This window comes from Lolium perenne, chromosome 4 (assembly GCF_019359855.2).
Source record: "Lolium perenne isolate Kyuss_39 chromosome 4, Kyuss_2.0, whole genome shotgun sequence".
NCBI classification, from domain to species: domain Eukaryota; kingdom Viridiplantae; phylum Streptophyta; class Magnoliopsida; order Poales; family Poaceae; genus Lolium; species Lolium perenne.
This window is the reverse complement of record NC_067247.2, coordinates 135,158,833-135,177,539: the sequence shown is the minus strand read 5'-3', so window position 1 is coordinate 135,177,539 and position 18,707 is coordinate 135,158,833. Positions and strand designations below refer to the sequence as shown.

Genomic DNA, 18,707 nt, shown 5'->3' with positions numbered 1-18,707 from the left:
CCTGGGCACGCGGCTGGGAAACTACTCCTCCCCACGCCAAATCTTCCTCCAATCCGGACGAAAATTTCGCCGAATTTGGGCATGGGGAGGGCCAACGAGTGGGGATGCTCTTATTTAGAGGGAGATGGAAATGATGGATGATAACAGGGGTGACGTCAGCTGATCTCAGTCAGCTGAGCAATAGGCAGACCCTATAATTATAGATAGAGGGAGTAGATGGTAAATCAAAAAGAGAGAGATTTGTAGGTATCCAGTCAATTAACCAACACACAATCCATACTAAATATGAAGATTCACATGGTTCTTGAACTATGCTGTGCTACACATGCGAGTCACTTTCGGATGCACCAAGGAAGCAGTGCTTAGTACGATTAGGCGCACTCCCATGTTAGTGTAGATTTCACGGAGTGTGTAGCCGATCAAGGAGGAAAGCAAGCTATTTACAGGACCAAACCAACTAATCAGGGAAACGCGCACTTCAGCTCTCCGGGCGGCGGCGCGCACGATGGGTAGTCGGAGAAGCTAGCGATCGAGATGCATGGTCAGAGGCAGCTCCGCGGGCTGACCACCCCCGACGCCGACCCGTCGGCGTTCCGGCACAAGGACTGCGCCGTCTTATCCTCGTACGTTAGCCTGATGTTGCTGAGCCTGAACCCGGTGCAGGGGTTGCTGCCGCTGCAGTCGAACTTCACCGCCACCGGCGTCGCCGACGTGCCCTCGATGTCCGTGTACGAGACGTCGCTGATCCGCACCCCCGAGCTCTGTCGCCATGAATGACACGCAGAAATTAAGTACTCCGTAGTTCAGTAGTGATAAGAGTCGATGGCTTCACGTACGTGTATAAGTGCGCGCCGATTTGACGTACCTTGCCGGGGCATTGGTCGTGGCCGGGGCAGTAGTTCTGGTCGACGACGATGGGGTTGTGCACGCCGCGCATGGTGACGCGCGAGAAGACGACCCCGGTGACGGAGCCGCGGTTGGGCTTCCCCCACGTCTTGATCCGCAGGCCGTTCTGCGTGCCCGTCAGCACCGCCGCCTCCACCGTCACGTTCCTCACCCCCTCCTCGCCGGCCTCCCCTCCCAGGCTCCCGATGCTGCAACCATCAATTCACAGATCACAATTAAGCTAGCAGCAACTGATGAACTCGAATCGGCCGGTTTCGGCTGTGACGCTAGCTAGCTACCTGATGCCGTGGCCGGGGCCGCACTTGATGTTCCTGATGAGCACGTCGGAGGTGCCGGGTCCCATGGAGACGCAGTCGTCGCCGGTGCCGATGGTGGTGCCGAGGATGTTCAAGTGTCTGGAGAGCTGGACGTGGATGCCGTCGGTGTTGGGGCTGTCGGCCGGCGCGACGATCCTGACGCCCTGGACCGTCACGCCCGTGGAGTCGTAGATGGACATGTGCACGTTCTTGCTGTCCAGCAGCGTCACCTTCTTGATGCTAACGCCCTTGGACTGGCTAATGTCCAGCGTCTGCAAGGCGATCAATCAAATCATCCACACGAGAAAGATCGAACCCAAATAGCATTGCACAACAAATCAACAACTTCGTTTCGTCCTGACCGTGGTGCCGGGCGGGCATTTCCGGCCGGGGTCCGCCCTGCAGGCCCAGTGCGCGCGGCCCTGCCCGTCCAGCGTGCCGCCGCGGATCGCCAGGCCGTCGGCGTAGTGAAACATGATCCAGGCCGTGCTGTCCACGGCCGGCGGCGCGAAGACGGTGCCATCGATGGCCACCACCACGCCGGCGGCGCTCCGGCAGGGTCCCTTGAAGTAGGCCTTACTGAGCAGGAACCTGCCCGCCGGGACGCGCATCATGGGCCGGGAGCCGCGGCGCCCCGTGTGGTTGCACGCCGCCGCCCACGCGGCCAGGAACGCGCCCGCCGAGTCCGCCCCGCCGCCGGGCCTCGCGCCGTAGTCCACCACGTTGTACTCCGCCGCCGCCGTCGCAGCGGCGAACACCGCCGCCAGCACGGCCAGCGAGAGCGCGAGGGTGCTCATTCTCCGCCCTGATTGGACGGAAGGACGCTGTACCGGCGCCGCCGCGATGGGAAAGGACTGATCGATCGACGACGATGATTTGGTTCGATCGAGTGCGAGTGCGTATTTATGGTAATGGAGCCTTTGCGTTTTGCGGCATTAATATGCGTTGCGTAGGCGTGAATCTAGGAGCGATCAATGGCGGGATCGCGCTGAGCATATATGGTCTATCCGGTGAAACTTACGTTACGGCCGGCCGGCCGGCCGGCGGCTCTGCGGGTGTTCGGCCATGTTCGTGGCGTCGGAACGCGCGCGGCGCCACGAGCAGGAGTAGGGCTTACGGATTGCTAAGAGTAGTCTCCTTCCGGGTATACAGTACAAGATGGCCATTTAAAACTAGGATTTCCAAGCAAGCATCTCGTCCACTCTCTTCTAGGTGTTTTCTTTTCCATTTTGATTTTTTTTACGAAACATGGTATATAGGAAGACCCTCATGAATACGTAGATACACTTAACTCTATGAACGACACACGTACACGGTACACCATATCTTTATGAGCACCTTCGAGAGATCAAGCCCAAGATATTGATCTGACGAGTCTTGAGATTGACGAAATCACCACATGTGCCTCGTTATCAACGGGAACATCGTCTCCCGCTGAAAAACTATTTCGCCTTTTTATGATACAACAAAGTGTTAAACCCGTTATTTAAACTTTGTTGGGCCGGAAGTGTCACTTCTATCCTAACCATCCAACTACATGTTAGCTCTCAAGTATTGGTTGATCCAAAATTATGCACACCACTTCCTTGGCAGACAAAAGGGAACCAATACCGTAGATAGACAAGTGAAATGTAATCTACAAAACAATTTGATCCAAGAAACGAAACTATTGTGGCATATATTGTTACACTGGAGAAATCATTACCACATGACCTGAAGGGGAGGTTATATCGGTACACAGAGAAATCATTACCACATGACATAGGATGGGAGGTTATTTGATCAAGAGAGAGAATTTGTTAGCCCTTTAAGAGCGCCTCCAACAAGTAACCTTAAAACGAGCCATGAAAAGACTTGTTTGGAGCCCCCCTTCTTTTTCAGCCCTCAAATCTGACCTCCAACTGCGAAGGCATCCATAATGATAAAGTAGGGATTCCTTAGAGATGTTCTCAGGACATCCACAAAGATAGAGTAGAAATTTACCTAGAGACTATAAACTTTGACACATAGGTTTTGCTAAACCACCTACAATATACACGGAAAGAAGGAGTGGCACTCCCTTTGCGGCAAACAACTAACACCTTAGGATGTTTCAAGTAGGCTATTAAAATGTATCAATTTATTTTGAAGTACAAACTTTTTTACCTCTCATGTTTCAACCAAGAAAATGAGAGTGCCATTCAGAGAGACCAGAAATGGTAGACAATAAAAATATCTTGTTTGAAGGAAAATGAGAAGTTGAAAAGACCAGAAATGGTAATCTATTTTTTTCCTGTATTTTGGGCCTTCTTACCAAACTAGATATAAAAAATAAGTCGATTTATTATGAGGATAAGATAGAGAATCAAGATGCTAGATAATGGTAACTTCTTATATTCAACCAAATTATGACTTAAGTAATGTTTTTGAGTTGTTCTAGGGCCAAACTTAGAGAAACTGACAATTATAAAACTTTGGATGCTTGAACCAAGTTATCTCCGAAGATAAGCTGATCCATTCAGAGAGAAAAGTTGAAGAGGCAAGTGACTATAATGGTACCTTGCATGTTTGAGTCAAAGTTATATGAAGTAATGTGTACATTTCTTTTTACATAAAATCAAAAAAAAGTAAATGATTGCGCAACATTATCTCGCATGTCTAAAGCAAGTCATGCGGAACGGAAAATGTTGAAAAGCACTCTACTACATAATTGTACATTGTATGAACAAAGTTATATCAAAATGATAGTTTGATTTTGTTATAGGGGGAAAAGATAGAGAGACAAATGACCATACGATGGTACCTTGCATGTTTCGACCAAATGCTACAAAAGGTTTTTTCATATTTTTAAGAGAAAAGTTGAAGGGGTAAGTGACTGCACAATGATACCGACATAGGCTTGGTTTTGCACAAGAGCATTATAGGGGATCGGAGCGGATAAAACCGGACCACCTCGAGATCCCGATAAATCCTTAAAAGGCCATTTTGTAGGCATCCTCTGAAAATCCCTAATGTATCTCGAATCCACGACTCTCCCCTCGCGTTTCTTCCTGGCGTACGTCCCCTGGTGGATATGAAGGATTGGATGATTGGAATGTTTCCACCAAACACATGGCAGGGGTTAATATTGAAGTGAGAGGGGAACACATCTCTCGCACTTCTACTTCTCTCCTTGTGCTCCTCCTCTCCTAGGGCTGGTCGGCCCCTCCCCTCTCCTCTTCGGTGGTGGACGGTGATGAGGCGGGTGAGGGACCACTCCCTGTACAGTTCTAGGCTAGATTTTGTGTGTGTGTGTGTGTGTGCGCGCGCGCGCGCGTGTTGGGCTTTATGCTAGTGTCTTGGAGATGTGTGCCGGAGGTTAGCTAGATCTGGCGCTGGTAGGGTTCCTCCTTGTCTTGTAAATGCTCATTTATGTAATTTGTACTCCACCAACAATGAAATGAATGCAGTAATCGGGGTCTTTCGAGAACCATCTTCCGCTAAAAACATACACAATGGTTTATACACTAAAGTGCACACTGATCCCTGCGTACAAAACAACGCCTTAATATGTTTCAACAAACATATATATCAAAAGACTGTTCATTTGTTCCGAGATAAGTGCAAGTTAGTGGACCGGCCGGATCGTTATGGTGGGCACGGCGGCGCCTAGCGACGGATGCCACCGTGTGGGTGTTGGTTGACAATCTCAACTGTGTGGGCATCGGGATGGTCCGCGTGGGAGACATTCACGATGCAGGAATCCTCGTGCTCATTCCCGGATCTTGGCGTATTCCGTGGGACGGTGGTCGCTATTCGAGCGAAGCCTTGCCCGACGTTGTCGATGCCATTGACGTTGACGCTCTCGAGTGGCGAGTCCCTTCGTGGAGGCGTTATTGAGAATGGTGCTCCTCCACATTGGCTCCGGATGAAAATCCTCATTCTGGTTTGCCGAACGGGGCAGCGACGATGCCTTGGCGCTGCTTCCTTCTTGAAGGAGTTGCCTTTGGAGCCTCTGTTCCTTGTCAACCGGTGGTTGCAGTGTGGTTCTTTCGATGCGACTGAGTCGCTTTCCGAATGGCGGTCTTCCCCATGGGGAGCGTGCTCGAAATCTCTTCTTCTTCGGCACCTTGGCTATCGACATTGACTCGAGCTCTAGGGCGAGCGTTCCATCGCCTAACGGTACGACGTCCTTGAACCTGCGTGAGAGGGCAGGGGCCCTCTTCGACGATGGACGGGTTATTCCGTGTTGTTGTCTGTCCATGTTCGTGTTTGAAGCTGATGAAGGCCTTCTCTTCCGTTGGTGTGGCGCCCTTTTCCTCCACTTCGCCTCCTCTACCTTGATCAGCGTTTGTTTCGGCATATAAAGACCTTGGCGTTTGGAGGATGCGTGTCTTGTTTCTTCTTGTTGTCCCTGTAATGTCGTCGTTTCTGTTGTTGTTCTCCTCAACGTCGTGTAACTTTGGTCACTGGTGGCTTTAATTTAAAGCTGAACGTAATGCCTTATGTTTAAAAAAAAGTTAGTGGACCGGTTCCTCCATAGTTTCAAGTTTTTAAACCGATTTGCACTAGTCACATAAAAAGTTACTTTTCCTATGTCACCCCTTGTTGAGCGAAGCAGTTAACTGCTAAAATCTCCTGTCATTACCCGTTCTGGAAACCAATCAAAATACACTCCACAAGTTGAGAACTGTTAATTGAAATTCTTTTTTTTTGAGAAGTTAATTGAAATTCCTTGTGTTCCCAATCAATCACTGTCGGTTGACCAGCTATGTGGTCCAAGTCCGACAAGTGGGCCCTTCTCTCACTCCCGTCGCCGTAGTCCAGTCCACGCTCCACTCCCGTCGCCGTAGTCCAGTCCACGCTCCACTCCCGACCCTGGAACCACGCCACCGCCCCACCCCCGAAACTTGGAGGGCCGGGATCCACGGAGGAGCTCCGGCCCGTGCTTGGCCGGTTAGCTCGACCGGCGCGGCGATCCCGAGCCGGCTGAATCGGCGACGAGGGCGAGGCAGCAGCGGGATCGACGACCGGCTCGGCTGGTCGCGACACTGGATCGCTGGGCGGCCGGCGACGCTACCGACGGCAGGAAGCTGAGGTACTCTTCCTCCCTCCGCCATCACACCCTTCCCGGTCTGCACCCACTCGATCTCCGTCCTGTTGCCATCAGCCAAGCGCCCCGCCGTGCCGGTTACACTTTTCCCCTGATTCGTTTCTGTAGTGCCGGCATGCCCCTGTGCCGCCAGCAGTCGAATCCAAATCTGGATGGAGTCCATCCAGCTCGTTCGTGTAGATGCGTCTGCTTTGGGATCCTCCGCTTCAGTGCATTTGGTAGATCGCTGCAGCCACTGTCAAAAATAAAATAATCCCACTCTACAACTTCGCTTCCTGCATTTTTTGTGTTTGACTCGCATGACGCAAATGCTCAGTATCCTCGCCCTGTTCATCTTAACTAAATGCTTAGTGTGACACATTACTGTCTCGGCAAACTGGTTATCATCTGATGGCAATGCTTGTGCATTTCTTAAGTCAGTATGCTTTTTTAGCATTTACCTGCTTCGTGTGCATATATCTTGCCAAGATTGTCATTTCTCGCGTCATGTTTCGTTGTAGGCACGGAGCAAGCCTCATGGTTAACTATCGCCATTGAAAAGGTCCCGGAAGTACAGCACACACTGACACTCTGATGGCCATTAGGGGTTTCTGTGCTACCCTTGTCCAAATTCTCCTCTGCTTCACGCTCTGTCAGCCATGCTATGGCACAGTAAGTGACATCCAATGCCTGAAGAGGCTGAAGGCATCAGTTGATCCCAATAACAAGCTGCATTGGACATTTGAAAACAACACGGAGGGATCCATATGCACTTTCAGTGGCGTGGAGTGCTGGCATCCTAACGAGAACAGGATTCTTTCGCTTCGACTTGGCGGCATGGATCTCAAGGGCCAATTCCCCGACGGACTCGAGAACTGCAGCAGCATGACCTCGCTGGATCTGTCAAGCAACAGCCTCTCCGGGCCAATCCCAGCTGACATCTCAAAACGGCTTGCATACGTCACAAACCTTGATCTTTCGTATAATAGCTTCTCAGGGGAGATTCCGGAGTCGCTAGCTAACTGCACCTATCTCAATACGGTCAATTTGCAAAATAACAAGCTCACTGGAACCATCCCGGGGCAGCTTGGTGGTCTTTCTCGCCTAACAGATTTTAATGTTGCTGGCAACAAGTTATCAGGCCAGATCCCTTCATCTTTCAGCAAATTTGCAGCATCCAATTTTGCAAATCAAGAACTCTGTGGGAAACCTCTGAGCGGTGATTGCACTGCCAATTCAAACAGTCGTACAGGAGTGATTGCTGGTTCTGCTGTTGCTGGCGCAGTTATCACTTTAATAGTTGTTGGTGTTATTTTATTCATTTTCTTGCGGAAAATGCCTGCTAAGAAGAAGGAAAAGGACGTGGAAGGAAATAAGTGGGCGAAGACTATTAAGGGAGAAAAAGGAGTCAAGGTATGTTTTTGCCCAGGTTTTTTTAGATACTATTTTAATTTGTATTTATCCATATACGTACTTTTTTTTTTCTAAAATGTTAGCCTTGTTTTTTAGGTAAATGTTAGCCTTGTTCTGCTTCTAGCTGGCACAAGTTTTTGCATCTTGGGGAAGCTCCAAAACTGTAGATACTGAATTAGTGATTATTCCTCTCATTATGTTGATGTTTTTGCATACTACAAAAGCGTGATGTTCTTATACATAATTTCTTTTATCTTGAAGAATAATCTGCATCATAGTATTTAACTAGAAGTAGAGCTGTCAGCCATTTATCCAAATAGGCATAAAAATTATGACTTATCAGTTTAGTCATTACAGTTTTTTTGTTGGCTGCATTGTGATATTTATTTCTGCAAATTGTCATTTACAGGTATCAATGTTTGAGAAATCAGTTTCAAAGATGAAATTGAATGATCTGATGAAGGCAACAGGTGATTTTACTAAGGAGAATATTATTGCAACCGGTCATTCAGGAGCTATGTACAAAGCTACACTTCCTGATGGTTCATTCCTTGCTATCAAGAGGTTGCAAGATACTCAGCATTCGGAGAGCCAATTCACATCCGAGATGTCAACATTGGGAAGCGCAAGGCAGCGCAACTTAGTTCCTCTATTGGGTTACTGCATTGCTAAGAAAGAGAGGCTCCTGGTGTACAAGTACATGCCGAAAGGTTCGCTCTATGATCAGCTACACTATGAAAGTAGTGATAGAAAGTCTCTAGAATGGCCAGTGAGGCTAAAAATCGCCATTGGGGCTGGTAGAGGGTTGGCGTGGCTTCATCACACTTGCAACCCCCGCATTCTTCACCGCAATATTAGCTCTAAGTGCATACTACTTGATGATGACTATGAGCCTAAGATTTCGGACTTTGGGCTGGCAAGGCTTATGAATCCTATCGACACCCACCTGAGCACATTCGTCAATGGTGAGTTTGGTGACGTAGGGTATGTAGCTCCTGAATACTCCCACACCCTTGTCGCCACTCCAAAAGGGGACGTTTATAGTTTTGGTGTTGTCTTGCTTGAACTAGTCACCGGTGAAGAGCCCACGCACGTGTCAAATGCCCCAGAAAACTTCAGAGGCAGTCTGGTGGACTGGATAACATACCTATCAAACAACTCTATACTTCAAGATGCGGTCGATAAGTCCTTGATCGGAAAGAACAATGATGCCGAGCTGCTTCAAGTTATGAAGGTTGCCTGTTCTTGCGTGCTTTCCGCTCCGAAGGAGAGACCTACAATGTTTGAAGTGTACCAGCTTCTGAGGGCTGTTGGAGAGAAATACCACTTTAGTGCCACGGACGATGAGTTGACGCTGGGACCACGTGATGCAGATTCTGAAAGGCCGGATGAGCTTATTGTAGCAAGATAGACAAAGTTTAAATTGGTGACCTTTCGTTTATTGGATCTTGGGAATGATCACATGACTCTATTTGGCCTCCTTCCCTAGCTCGCAGGTTAGCTCCTGGATATGTCATTTTGGTGAATGATCTGTATGAAACTGTCATGTTTATTTTCTTTACATCCTCAGCTTGTTGTATCTTTAGGATGTATGTACTGGTTCTGTGAGATTGATCAACTGTATGACCACTGAACTTTTTTAGATGTAGAAAGTCCATAGTGTTTGTAATGCTAAACACTAGAGTTATTGGTTGTCTACTTTGGTGTTGTGCTATCGTTTGACTTTTAGTAGCACCTTTTTTCTTTGCTTGATGAGGTATGTATATTTCTGGTACAGCACATTATTTTATCTTTTACAGTGAACAAACACATGCCGTTCCCCTAACAGCTTGGTAAGAATGTGCAACGACACTGGAGACAACCAAAGTGCAAGACATACCTAAGACTAGTCATAGTGGGGAGTAACATAGAGTAGTAACATGCACATGTTACTACTCTATGTTACTACCTCTATAGTAGGAAGTAACATATGTGTAGTGTCATGCAAAACCATATTAATTAGGTTGTAGACTCATCTAATCTTGGAAAATGTGATGTTATGGTAACATAGCTAGTTACCACAATGCTCTCTTTCCTCAATTAATGATGTGCCATGTCATCAAAATGCTTAGTTGGCATTGCATGTAGCTCTATGTTACTACTCAAGTTACTCCCACTATGAGTAGTCTAAGAGCATGGCTAATAGAATAGCTGGCTGCTGGCTCTACACTTGTGCCATGTCACCTAAAGTCTTTATAAAAGCCCACTTGTATAACTGGCTATTAGATTGGCTATAGTCTAGCATGTGTATACAATTTACTAGGATCCAATGTAAACAGCAACTTTGTGGCCATTTCAAACACCAAAGATATATATGTCATTCATGCCAACAGGATGTGACGAGACAAATTGATTAATATTCAGACCACATTTAAACATTACATAACAAATAAGATCTTCGGCAAACGAGCCGTTAATTTCGATCTAGACAAACGATAAGCAACAAACTGGTGGAACATAGCACCATCACATCGACACTTAAACATTACATGAGTCTATCAGAAGTCATCAACCAAACATAGTACCAAATATGATCTTAGGCGAACAAGCCATTAGTTTTGATCTAGAGCACACACAGAAAGTCACAAAGCATAGTTGAAACTTTGTAGAAAGGAGCGACCGTCCATTTGCATCAATATACTTCAAGACTGTATGGCAAAAGGAAACAAAAACAACGTAAATAAGCAGTTATACATTACATTTTACTGAACAATACAATAGGGTGCTCTTTAATTAGTTGATAAACAAAACAAGGTTGGATTAGAAAATGCATACCTGCAAACACCACCTGCAGCAATCACCACTCGTTGCTCAGTCCTGAAATAAAAATCCATGTAAGATATCATGTTTATCCTCAATGATACAACAAAAATGGAATAGGAACATGCAGATATCAATATCCCACCATGATTAATTATGACGGCTATTTCGAAACCTATGCCAAATATGCTCGATCAAATCATTTTTAAGCTGGGTATGTCGTGGACGAGCACGGATAGTAGCTTTTCTACGCAGCACATCAGCGAAACAAAGATTACCGCCAACATTCACTTCAGGAGGCAGAGCAAATGAAGCCCCCGGATTTTCATTCAAGTCAATATGAATGGCAGCCTGCTCTTTTTCATCTTCGACTATCATATTGTGAAGAATCACACAAGCTAGCATTATCCTTCCAATACTCTTTCTCTTCCATAGTCGTGCAGGCCAGCGGACAATGCTAAAACGGGACTGCATGGTTATCTGGACTGCATTGTAGTTAAGTGTAGTTGGACTTTTGACTGGAGTACATGGTTATCTGGACTGCATTGAACTTAAATTGTGGACTTAAGTACAGTTTAAATAAAATCAGTAGAAACATTCTTGTATTTCAGCACAAAACGAAAGTAGGAGCAATAGTGTGAAAAAAGAACTCAATTTGAACTAAGGCGTTTCTCAGCCCTTACACAATTTTTATCTTTACACTATGTTCATGCCTGCAAAGAATATATCGTACACAAAATACAGCATGTCAATAGCTGCTATTGTATATCGTACAAACGTCAAGATCGGAATCATCAACTATAAATTAGCAAGTGAACTGTAGATGTAGATGCATAAGGAATTAAGAAATCATACCATACTTCCACATCGAGTCAGCCAAATTTCCATGCCTGAACCAAGGAGACGCAGATCCACCAAGGGCCTTGAGCCCGAGCACCTGCTGCACTTGGTTGCTGCAGCCTGGCGGGCTACCATGGTGTAGAAGAGGAGGCGGCCATGGACTACGCTAGTACTAGTGAAGATCCAAGACCCTGTGTGGAAGGGAAGGTCGACGACGGGACGAACTGGGGCACCGGCGGGCAGGATGAGCTGAGGCCCTGCCGGCCGGACGAGATAAGGCGCCGGCGGAGGGACCTCCAGAGGATCCGGCGGCGGCAAATCAATGGTTCGGGAGGTGGGATCTGGGGGAGATTTGGAGCATCGGTCGTATGGTTCTGAAGGGGATTTAGCGCCTTCTTCGATTAGGCGCGCAAGGAGCGATTTGGGACGAGGGAGAAAGGAATTGGCGCGCGGGAGGCGAGGGAGACGCACCGGATCAGCAGCGCCGGCGCTAGCGCCAGCATCGGGCTGCAAGCGAGCGGTTGTTTCTCGTATCTGGAGCTGTAGCCGGGCGATACACGGAGCGCCCGCTCTGTTCTCTCTCCTTTCGTCTCTCCCCTCCAGCTCGGATTTCAGTGACGTGGAAGGGCTTATAGCCTGCTGACTGTGATCTATAATACTTGCTCTAACCATTGCCATTGGAGACAGGGAGGGTGTATCAATACGTAAACCAGTTGAATAAATGCAGAAGTATAATAAATCAAGATCCTAACACGTTGCAACATTTTATCCATGCATATTTTGGCCTCTCAACAGACGTTATGCAATTGAGGCGGATCAGTAGTACTCAGTGCACACGCAGAGCAGATACACCTACCCTCACTAATACAACTATCATCCTCACACGCACGGCTGCCCCGCTCCAGCACCGCCACCGGATCCGGAGAAGACAACCTTAGACAGTGGATTGACGAACCTCTAACAAAGCCGGATTCATGGCCGACTCTCTTGAACTGGCCATGGGTAACTTTTGGGGATTTTTATCCATGTTACACATGGTTTTGCGATTTGTTTCATATGTGCGTTTTTTCATTGGTAAGTATGAGTAAAGTGGTACAAATATTTTTCTATATATGATACGTAGAAATTACACAGATGTTACAAGCGTATTTTTGTAATGTTGGATAAGTTAGGCAGAAATGTTAGATATATTGCAGAAAAAATTGCAAAAGGATGTTGCATTTTTTTAAAATGTTACATATGTAAAAAAAAAGTCACATTCAGGATTATTTCGTACCACTGATGAAAACTTTCGCATCATAATTTTGCGACTTTGTTAGACTGTAGAATAAATGTTGAAGATGAAAAAAAATTGATACATACGAAACATTTTTATTACATGATCCAACGCATGAGAACTATTTCACTTAAATGTATCGGACGGCTCGAGAAGCGGCTGATGGTTTGTATTTTTACAATCGGTTATAGCCTAGTGCGCCAAAAAATATCACCTGCAGGTCAAACTCATAATCTGATTTTCTCAAAAAAGAAGAAGTCATAATCTGATGAAACTGAAAGCAGATCAACATGACCGACTACGCGAACCGGCTCTTCTATACATACGATACGAACGCGAAGGCCAGTTCCACTCGTGATGCTTCGCCCCTCTACCGCCGCCGGCCACGCTGATCTCCACCACCCGCCTCCGCCGGCCACGCGCATATCTCCTCCCCCCTCCCTCCTCCTTCACCACCTCGTCGCCGTCGACCTGCTGTGTTCCCGGCGTCTCCGGCCATTCCTGATGCCGCGCCTCTACTCCACCACGCCGATGTCCCGCATCCTCCTCCGCAGCGGCCGCCGCTTCTCCTCCTCCACCTCCACCTCCCGGCGCTCACGCTCCTGGTCTCCCCACGCCGCCTTCGCCGCGGCCACACAGCGCGCCAGAGCCGGGACGCTCAGCCGAGAAGATGCACACTACCTTTTTTCGATAAAGAGATGCCATCTGTTTCATGAAATGATGCAGCAAGGGATTGTGCCCAATGTGGTGACATATACCTCGGTTATTGATGCCTTGTGCAAAGCCAGAGCAATGGATAAGTCGGAGCTATTTCTTAGGCAGATGGCCGATAACAATGTTCAACCGAATAATGTGACATATAATTGCATAATCCATGGATATTCTACAACAGGGCGGTTGAAAGAGGCGACAAGAATGTTCAGAGAAATGACACTCCAGGGTCTTATACCAGATTTATTTACTTTCAACTCGTTCATGAATTCCCTTTGCAAGCATGGTAGAAGCAAAGAAGCTGCAGAGATTTTTGATTCCATGACTGCCAAGGGACACAAGCCTAATATCGTCTCGTACTCTATTTTGCTTCATGGGTATGCCAATGAAGGATGCTTACTTGAAATGACTGATCTCTTTAATTCAATGAAAATCAATGGTATTGTAGCCAACTTCCATGTCTTCAACATATTAATTGGTGCATATGCTAAATGTTGAATGATGGATGAAGCTATGCTCATATTTACTGAAATGCGGGGACAAGGAGTGAGTCCGGATGTAGTCAGCTATTCAAATGTAGTATCTGCACTTTGTAGAATGGGTAGGCTTGCTGATGCTGTGGAAAAATTTGATGAGATGTTTGCTATGGGAGTACAGCCCAACAAACCTGTTTATTCGTGCCTAATTCAGGGTTGTTGTATGCATGGTGACTTGGTTAAAGCTAAAGAGTTGCTCTCTGAAATGATGAACAAAGGAATTCCTTGTCCTGACATTGTGTTCTTCAGTTCAGTAATAAACTATTTATGCAAGGAAGGAAAGGTCGTGGATGCACACCAAATCTTCAACTTGTTTATACACATAGGTGAGAAGCCTAATGTCATTACATTTAATTCACTAATTAACGGATATTGCTTAGTTGGCAAGATGGATGAAGCACTTAGAGTGCTTGATGACATGGTATTAGCTGGTGTTGAGCCTGATGTTGTTACATATACTACACTTGTAAATGGCTTTATAAAAAATGGAAGGGTCGATGATGGTTTGGCTCTATTCAGAGAAATGTCGTGTAAGAGAATTAAACCTAACACCGTTGCATATGGCACCATAATGGATGGATTATTTCATGCTGGGAGCACTGATGCTGCATAGAAAATGTTTCATGAGATGGTCCAAAATGGAATAACAGTCAGCATTTCCACATACAATATAATTCTTGGAGGACTTCGCAGAAATAATTACACTGGTGGAGCGATACCGTTGTTCCAGAAATTATGTGCAATGAATGTGAAGTTTGATATTATAACACTCAATATCATGATCGATGCAAGGTTCGGAGAAGAGAAGAAGCTAATGGTTTGTTTGCTGCAATATCGACTAGTGGGTTGGCACCTAATGCTTCTACTTACAGCATAGTGATAACAAATCTTCTAAAAGAAGGATCAGTGGAAGAAGTTGGCAATATCTTTTTATCAATGGAGAGGAGTGGTTGTGCTCCTGGCTCTCGTCTCTTAAATGGTATCATCAGAATATTATTGGAAAGAGGTGAGATCGTGAAGGCTGGAGATTATTTTTCTAAGGGTTAATTATTGGTTTGCCACTACAGCCCGCGCAACACTCAGTTTTGCCACTAGAGCAGAATGGTTCTCAGTTTTGCCACTAGTATGTGTGCAACGACTCGTTCCGTGAGTCTGCCGTTTCATTCAAGTCAAACGTCCTGGACTCGGCTATTTCAGGTGGGACCAGGCGGAGACGCGTTTGAAAAGAGGACCGTTGCTGGCCGTTTCGCGTGGGACCCACAAGGTTTGGCTTTGGGCAGATGAGAAGGGTGTTTAATAAAATGGTGAAAAATGAACAAACAAAAAAGGGTGCGGCTGGGACTCGAACCCAAGACCGCTTTGTTTGGTAGCGTGAAGGATTGCTTTGGTAACCAATGGGGCGGATGGAAAGATATTGAAAAGCGAATGGAAGAAATCTAGCTATAGATAGTTCTAGTTCGTGACTTGGTTTATGGTGTAAGGACGCATATGTTTGTTCTTTGTGTTTATGCATGCTGCTTAACCAAAAAAAAGGGTGCGTCTTTGTTATTTTAAGCATTACGTGTTTGTGGTTTAGGTTGGAAAAATAATCAAACAAAAAAGGGTGCATCTTTATATTTTTGCGAGGGAAAAATGGTGCATTTATCTGATTTCAAGCATTGCGTGTTTGTGATTTTTTGTTTCATACTTATATGGGTACCCTACTTATATTACATCAAAGTTCATACTTGGATCCATGTTTGTGATTTCATGATTCATACACCCTTGATATATTACATCGAAATCACAGAAAACTAAAATATATGAGATGCAAATATTGGTAGCCAGATCATCACGCAAAATAACTTAGATAAATTCGATACATAAGATGCTTAGTTCCACCATTACACGGAAGTAACTTAGATAGATAGATGGGTACCCTAGATAGATAGATGGGTACCCTAGATAGATAAGTTGAGTGACACACGACTTGACACGACTCAACACGGAACCACATAGAAAATGAAAACGTAAAGCTAAAAAAACATGAAGAGCTTGATGAGAACACATCTTGGCCGCACCACCTGCCGCAGCACCTGCGCCGCACCACCGTCTTCACCAGTGTCTTCACTTGTAGTACGGGAGGCAGTGCATAGGTTTCCCGGAGAAGAAGATGGCGTTGCAATCGGTGAAGACGTTGTAGGTGGTGAAGAAGATTGACTCGCAGCCGCACCAGAAGACCTCACCGAGGAGGGCGTACGCGTCAAATCGGTTGGCGAAGGTGACCGTGAGCAGCTTGAGGGCGACGCCTTCACGAGACTCGTTGACGTAGTACATGACGGGCGAGCCCGGTGGGAGGTGGGAGAAGCCCTCGTCGAGGAAGTCTCGAGTGAGCTCGACCTCGGTCCTCCACCTCGACTTTGCCCACACACGGAGCGTTTTCTCGACGAGGACGTCCGCCGGATAGAGTAGCTCCGTACTGGTGCGCGGACGGCGGAAGGTCGGTCCCGTGTACTGCATCTTCGGAGAGGCAGAGAGGCTCGCTTGGGTGCGTGGTGCTTTGGAGAGGGAGAGGAAGAGAGGCTCGCTCGTTTGGTGTGTGGGAGAAGAAGAGAGGCCCCTTATAAAGAGGTTGGCTCATAATTGGGTGGTTCCTAATGAATTAACGCGTGGCTAGCCGTCTTCCAAAAATAATTAAGCGTATTGACGATGGCAAAACTGATGCCGCTGCATCGCTGCGAGAGCTGAGACGATGGCAACGCTGAGACGCTGCGTTGATGCATTAAAAGGCGTCGGCGAGTGAGGTACGTGGAAAGGGCCGTTGGCGTGGCGCCTGCATGGCGCATGCATGGCGCATGCATCGCAGGCCTAGACACGCGGGACGGCCCAACGGACATTTCAGTGTTCTTATAGCCCACCGTACGCGTGGAGAAAGGAACCAATCATGTTGAAGAACGAGGGTGTCCACGGATCGGCCCCGAAACCTTCTAGAAGGCTAGATCGGACGGCTGGCGTTACTGCAGTGAACGGTCCACAATGCAAAACAGAGCAACCCACGGATCGGTCCGGTTTCCTTCTAGAAGAATAGGGTTAGCTGGTCAAAATTAGGCTTTGACCAAACTTGAAATGAGCATAAAAAATTCAAAAAAAAATCAAACAAATGGAAAACCTTCTCACATAGACTTCTTATGTCATATACTACCGAATCTAGTTGATAAACATGGTCTACATGCTGTTCAACAAAAAAACCATGTGTCTAATGTGATATCTCAAACACTGGGGTACAAGTTCGAGGGTGAAGACAAGAGGATTAGGGTTTGGAACATGAAAAGTTTCAAAAACCTCACCAAAGCTTCATTTTGGAGTGAATAACAAGGATCCATGCTTAGTTTTTCAATTCCATGTTTAAAACTTGATAAAATGATGGTCAAAGTTAGGTTTGACTAAATTTGAGATGAGCATAAAAAATTCAAAAAAAATCAAAAAAATGAAATTCCTTCTCACATAGTCTTCTTATGTCATATACTACCCATTCTAGTTGATAAACATGGTCTACATGCTGTTCAACAAAAAAACCATGTGTCTAATGTGATATCTCAAACACTGGGGTACAAGTTCGAGGGTGAAGACAAGAGGTTTAGGGTTTGGAACATGAAAAGTTTCAAAAACCTCACCAAAGCTTCATTTTGGAGTGAATAACAAGGATCCATGCTTAGTTTTTCAATTCCATGTTTAAAACTTGATAAAATGATGGTCAAAGTTAGGTTTGACTAAATTTGAGATGAGCATAAAAAATTCAAACACAAATCAAAAAACTGAAAATCCTTCTCACATAGTCTTCTTATGTCATATACTACCTATTCTAGTTGATAAACATGGTCTACATGCTGTTCAACAAAAAAACCATGTGTCTAATGTGATATCTCAAACACTGGGGTACAAGTTCGAGGGTGAAGACAAGAGGTTTAGGGTTTGGAACATGAAAAGTTTCAAAAACCTCACCAAAGCTTCATTTTGGAGTGAATAACAAGGATCCATGCTTAGTTTTTCAATTCCATGTTTAAAACTTGATAAAATGATGGTCAAAGTTAGGTTTGACTAAATTTGAGATGAGCATAAAAAATTCAAAAAAAAATCAAAAAAATGAAAATCCTTCTCACATAGTCTTCTTATGTCATATACTACCTATTCTAGTTGATAAACATGGTCTACATGCTGTTCAACAAAAAAACCATGTGTCTAATGTGATATCTCAAACACTGGGGTACAAGTTCGAGGGTGAAGACAAGAGGTTTAGGGTTTGGAACATGAAAAGTTTCAAAAACCTCACCAAAGCTTCATTTTGGAGTGAATAACAAGGATCCATGCTTAGTTTTTCAATTCCATGTTTAAAACTTGATAAAATGATGGTCAAAGTTAGGTTTGACTAAATTTGAGATGAGCATAAAAAATTCAAAAAAAATCAAAAAAATGGAAATCCTTCTCACATAGTCTTCTTATGTCATATACTACCCATTCTAGTTGATAAACATGGTCTACATGCTGTTCAACAAAAAAACCATGTGTCTAATGTGATATCTCAAACACTGGGGTACAAGTTCGAGGGTGAAGACAAGAGGTTTAGGGTTTGGAACATGAAAAGTTTCAAAAACCTCACCAAAGCTTCATTTTGGAGTGAATAACAAGGATCCATGCTTAGTTTTTCAATTCCATGTTTAAATCTTGATAAAATGATGGTCAAAGTTAGGTTTGACTAAATTTGAGATGAGCATAAAAAATTCAAAAAAAATCAAAAAAATGGAAATCCTTCTCACATAGTCTTCTTATGTCATATACTACCCATTCTAGTTGATAAACATGGTCTACATGCTGTTCAACAAAAAAACCATGTGTCTAATGTG

General features: G+C 45.5%; 2 protein-coding genes, 1 long non-coding RNA gene and 1 pseudogene across 3 annotated transcripts; 2 read left to right on the top strand and 2 right to left on the bottom strand.

The window, feature by feature from the left end:
* Positions 1-267: 267 nt before the first annotated feature.
* On the bottom strand, positions 268-2,060 carry LOC127347211 (polygalacturonase-like). The gene is made up of 4 exons (XM_051373426.2): positions 1,565-2,060; positions 1,185-1,474; positions 866-1,094; positions 268-761 (listed from the first exon to the last, which is right to left on the bottom strand). Exons 1-4 carry the CDS (start codon positions 1,997-1,999, stop codon positions 543-545), a joined length of 1,173 nt encoding a protein of 390 aa, XP_051229386.2. The 5' UTR covers positions 2,000-2,060; the 3' UTR covers positions 268-542.
* A 3,935-nt stretch (positions 2,061-5,995) lies between these two features.
* Positions 5,996-9,415, top strand: LOC127293979 (probably inactive leucine-rich repeat receptor-like protein kinase At5g48380). Its single transcript, XM_051323713.2, has 3 exons — positions 5,996-6,258; positions 6,774-7,665; positions 8,075-9,415. Exons 2-3 carry the CDS (start codon positions 6,847-6,849, stop codon positions 9,074-9,076), a joined length of 1,821 nt encoding a protein of 606 aa, XP_051179673.1. The 5' UTR covers positions 5,996-6,258; positions 6,774-6,846; the 3' UTR covers positions 9,077-9,415.
* Positions 9,416-10,041: 626 nt separating this feature from the next.
* LOC127293978 (uncharacterized) lies at positions 10,042-11,927 on the bottom strand. The gene is made up of 3 exons (XR_007846275.2): positions 11,320-11,927; positions 10,480-10,521; positions 10,042-10,352 (listed from the first exon to the last, which is right to left on the bottom strand). It is a non-coding gene; the product is annotated as an uncharacterized lncRNA (long non-coding RNA).
* Positions 11,928-12,937: 1,010 nt separating this feature from the next.
* On the top strand, positions 12,938-14,874 carry LOC127347210 (uncharacterized; annotated as a pseudogene).
* The last annotated feature ends 3,833 nt before the right edge of the window (positions 14,875-18,707 follow it).

Bases quoted from the DNA above. Each gene is read 5' to 3' on its own strand.
- LOC127347211 (XM_051373426.2), bottom strand. From the start codon at position 1,999: ATGAGCACCCTCGCGCTCTCGCTGGCCGTGCTGGCGGCGGTGTTCGCC. The intron at 1,095-1,184 runs GTAGCTAGCTAG...TGATGGTTGCAG, and splicing joins GGCCCCGGCCACGGCATCAG to CATCGGGAGCCTGGGAGGGG. The intron at 762-865 runs GTACGTCAAATC...TCATGGCGACAG, and splicing joins ACGACCAATGCCCCGGCAAG to AGCTCGGGGGTGCGGATCAG.
- LOC127293979 (XM_051323713.2), top strand. From the start codon at position 6,847: ATGGCCATTAGGGGTTTCTGTGCTACCCTTGTCCAAATTCTCCTCTGC. The intron at 7,666-8,074 runs GTATGTTTTTGC...TGTCATTTACAG, and splicing joins AGGGAGAAAAAGGAGTCAAG to GTATCAATGTTTGAGAAATC.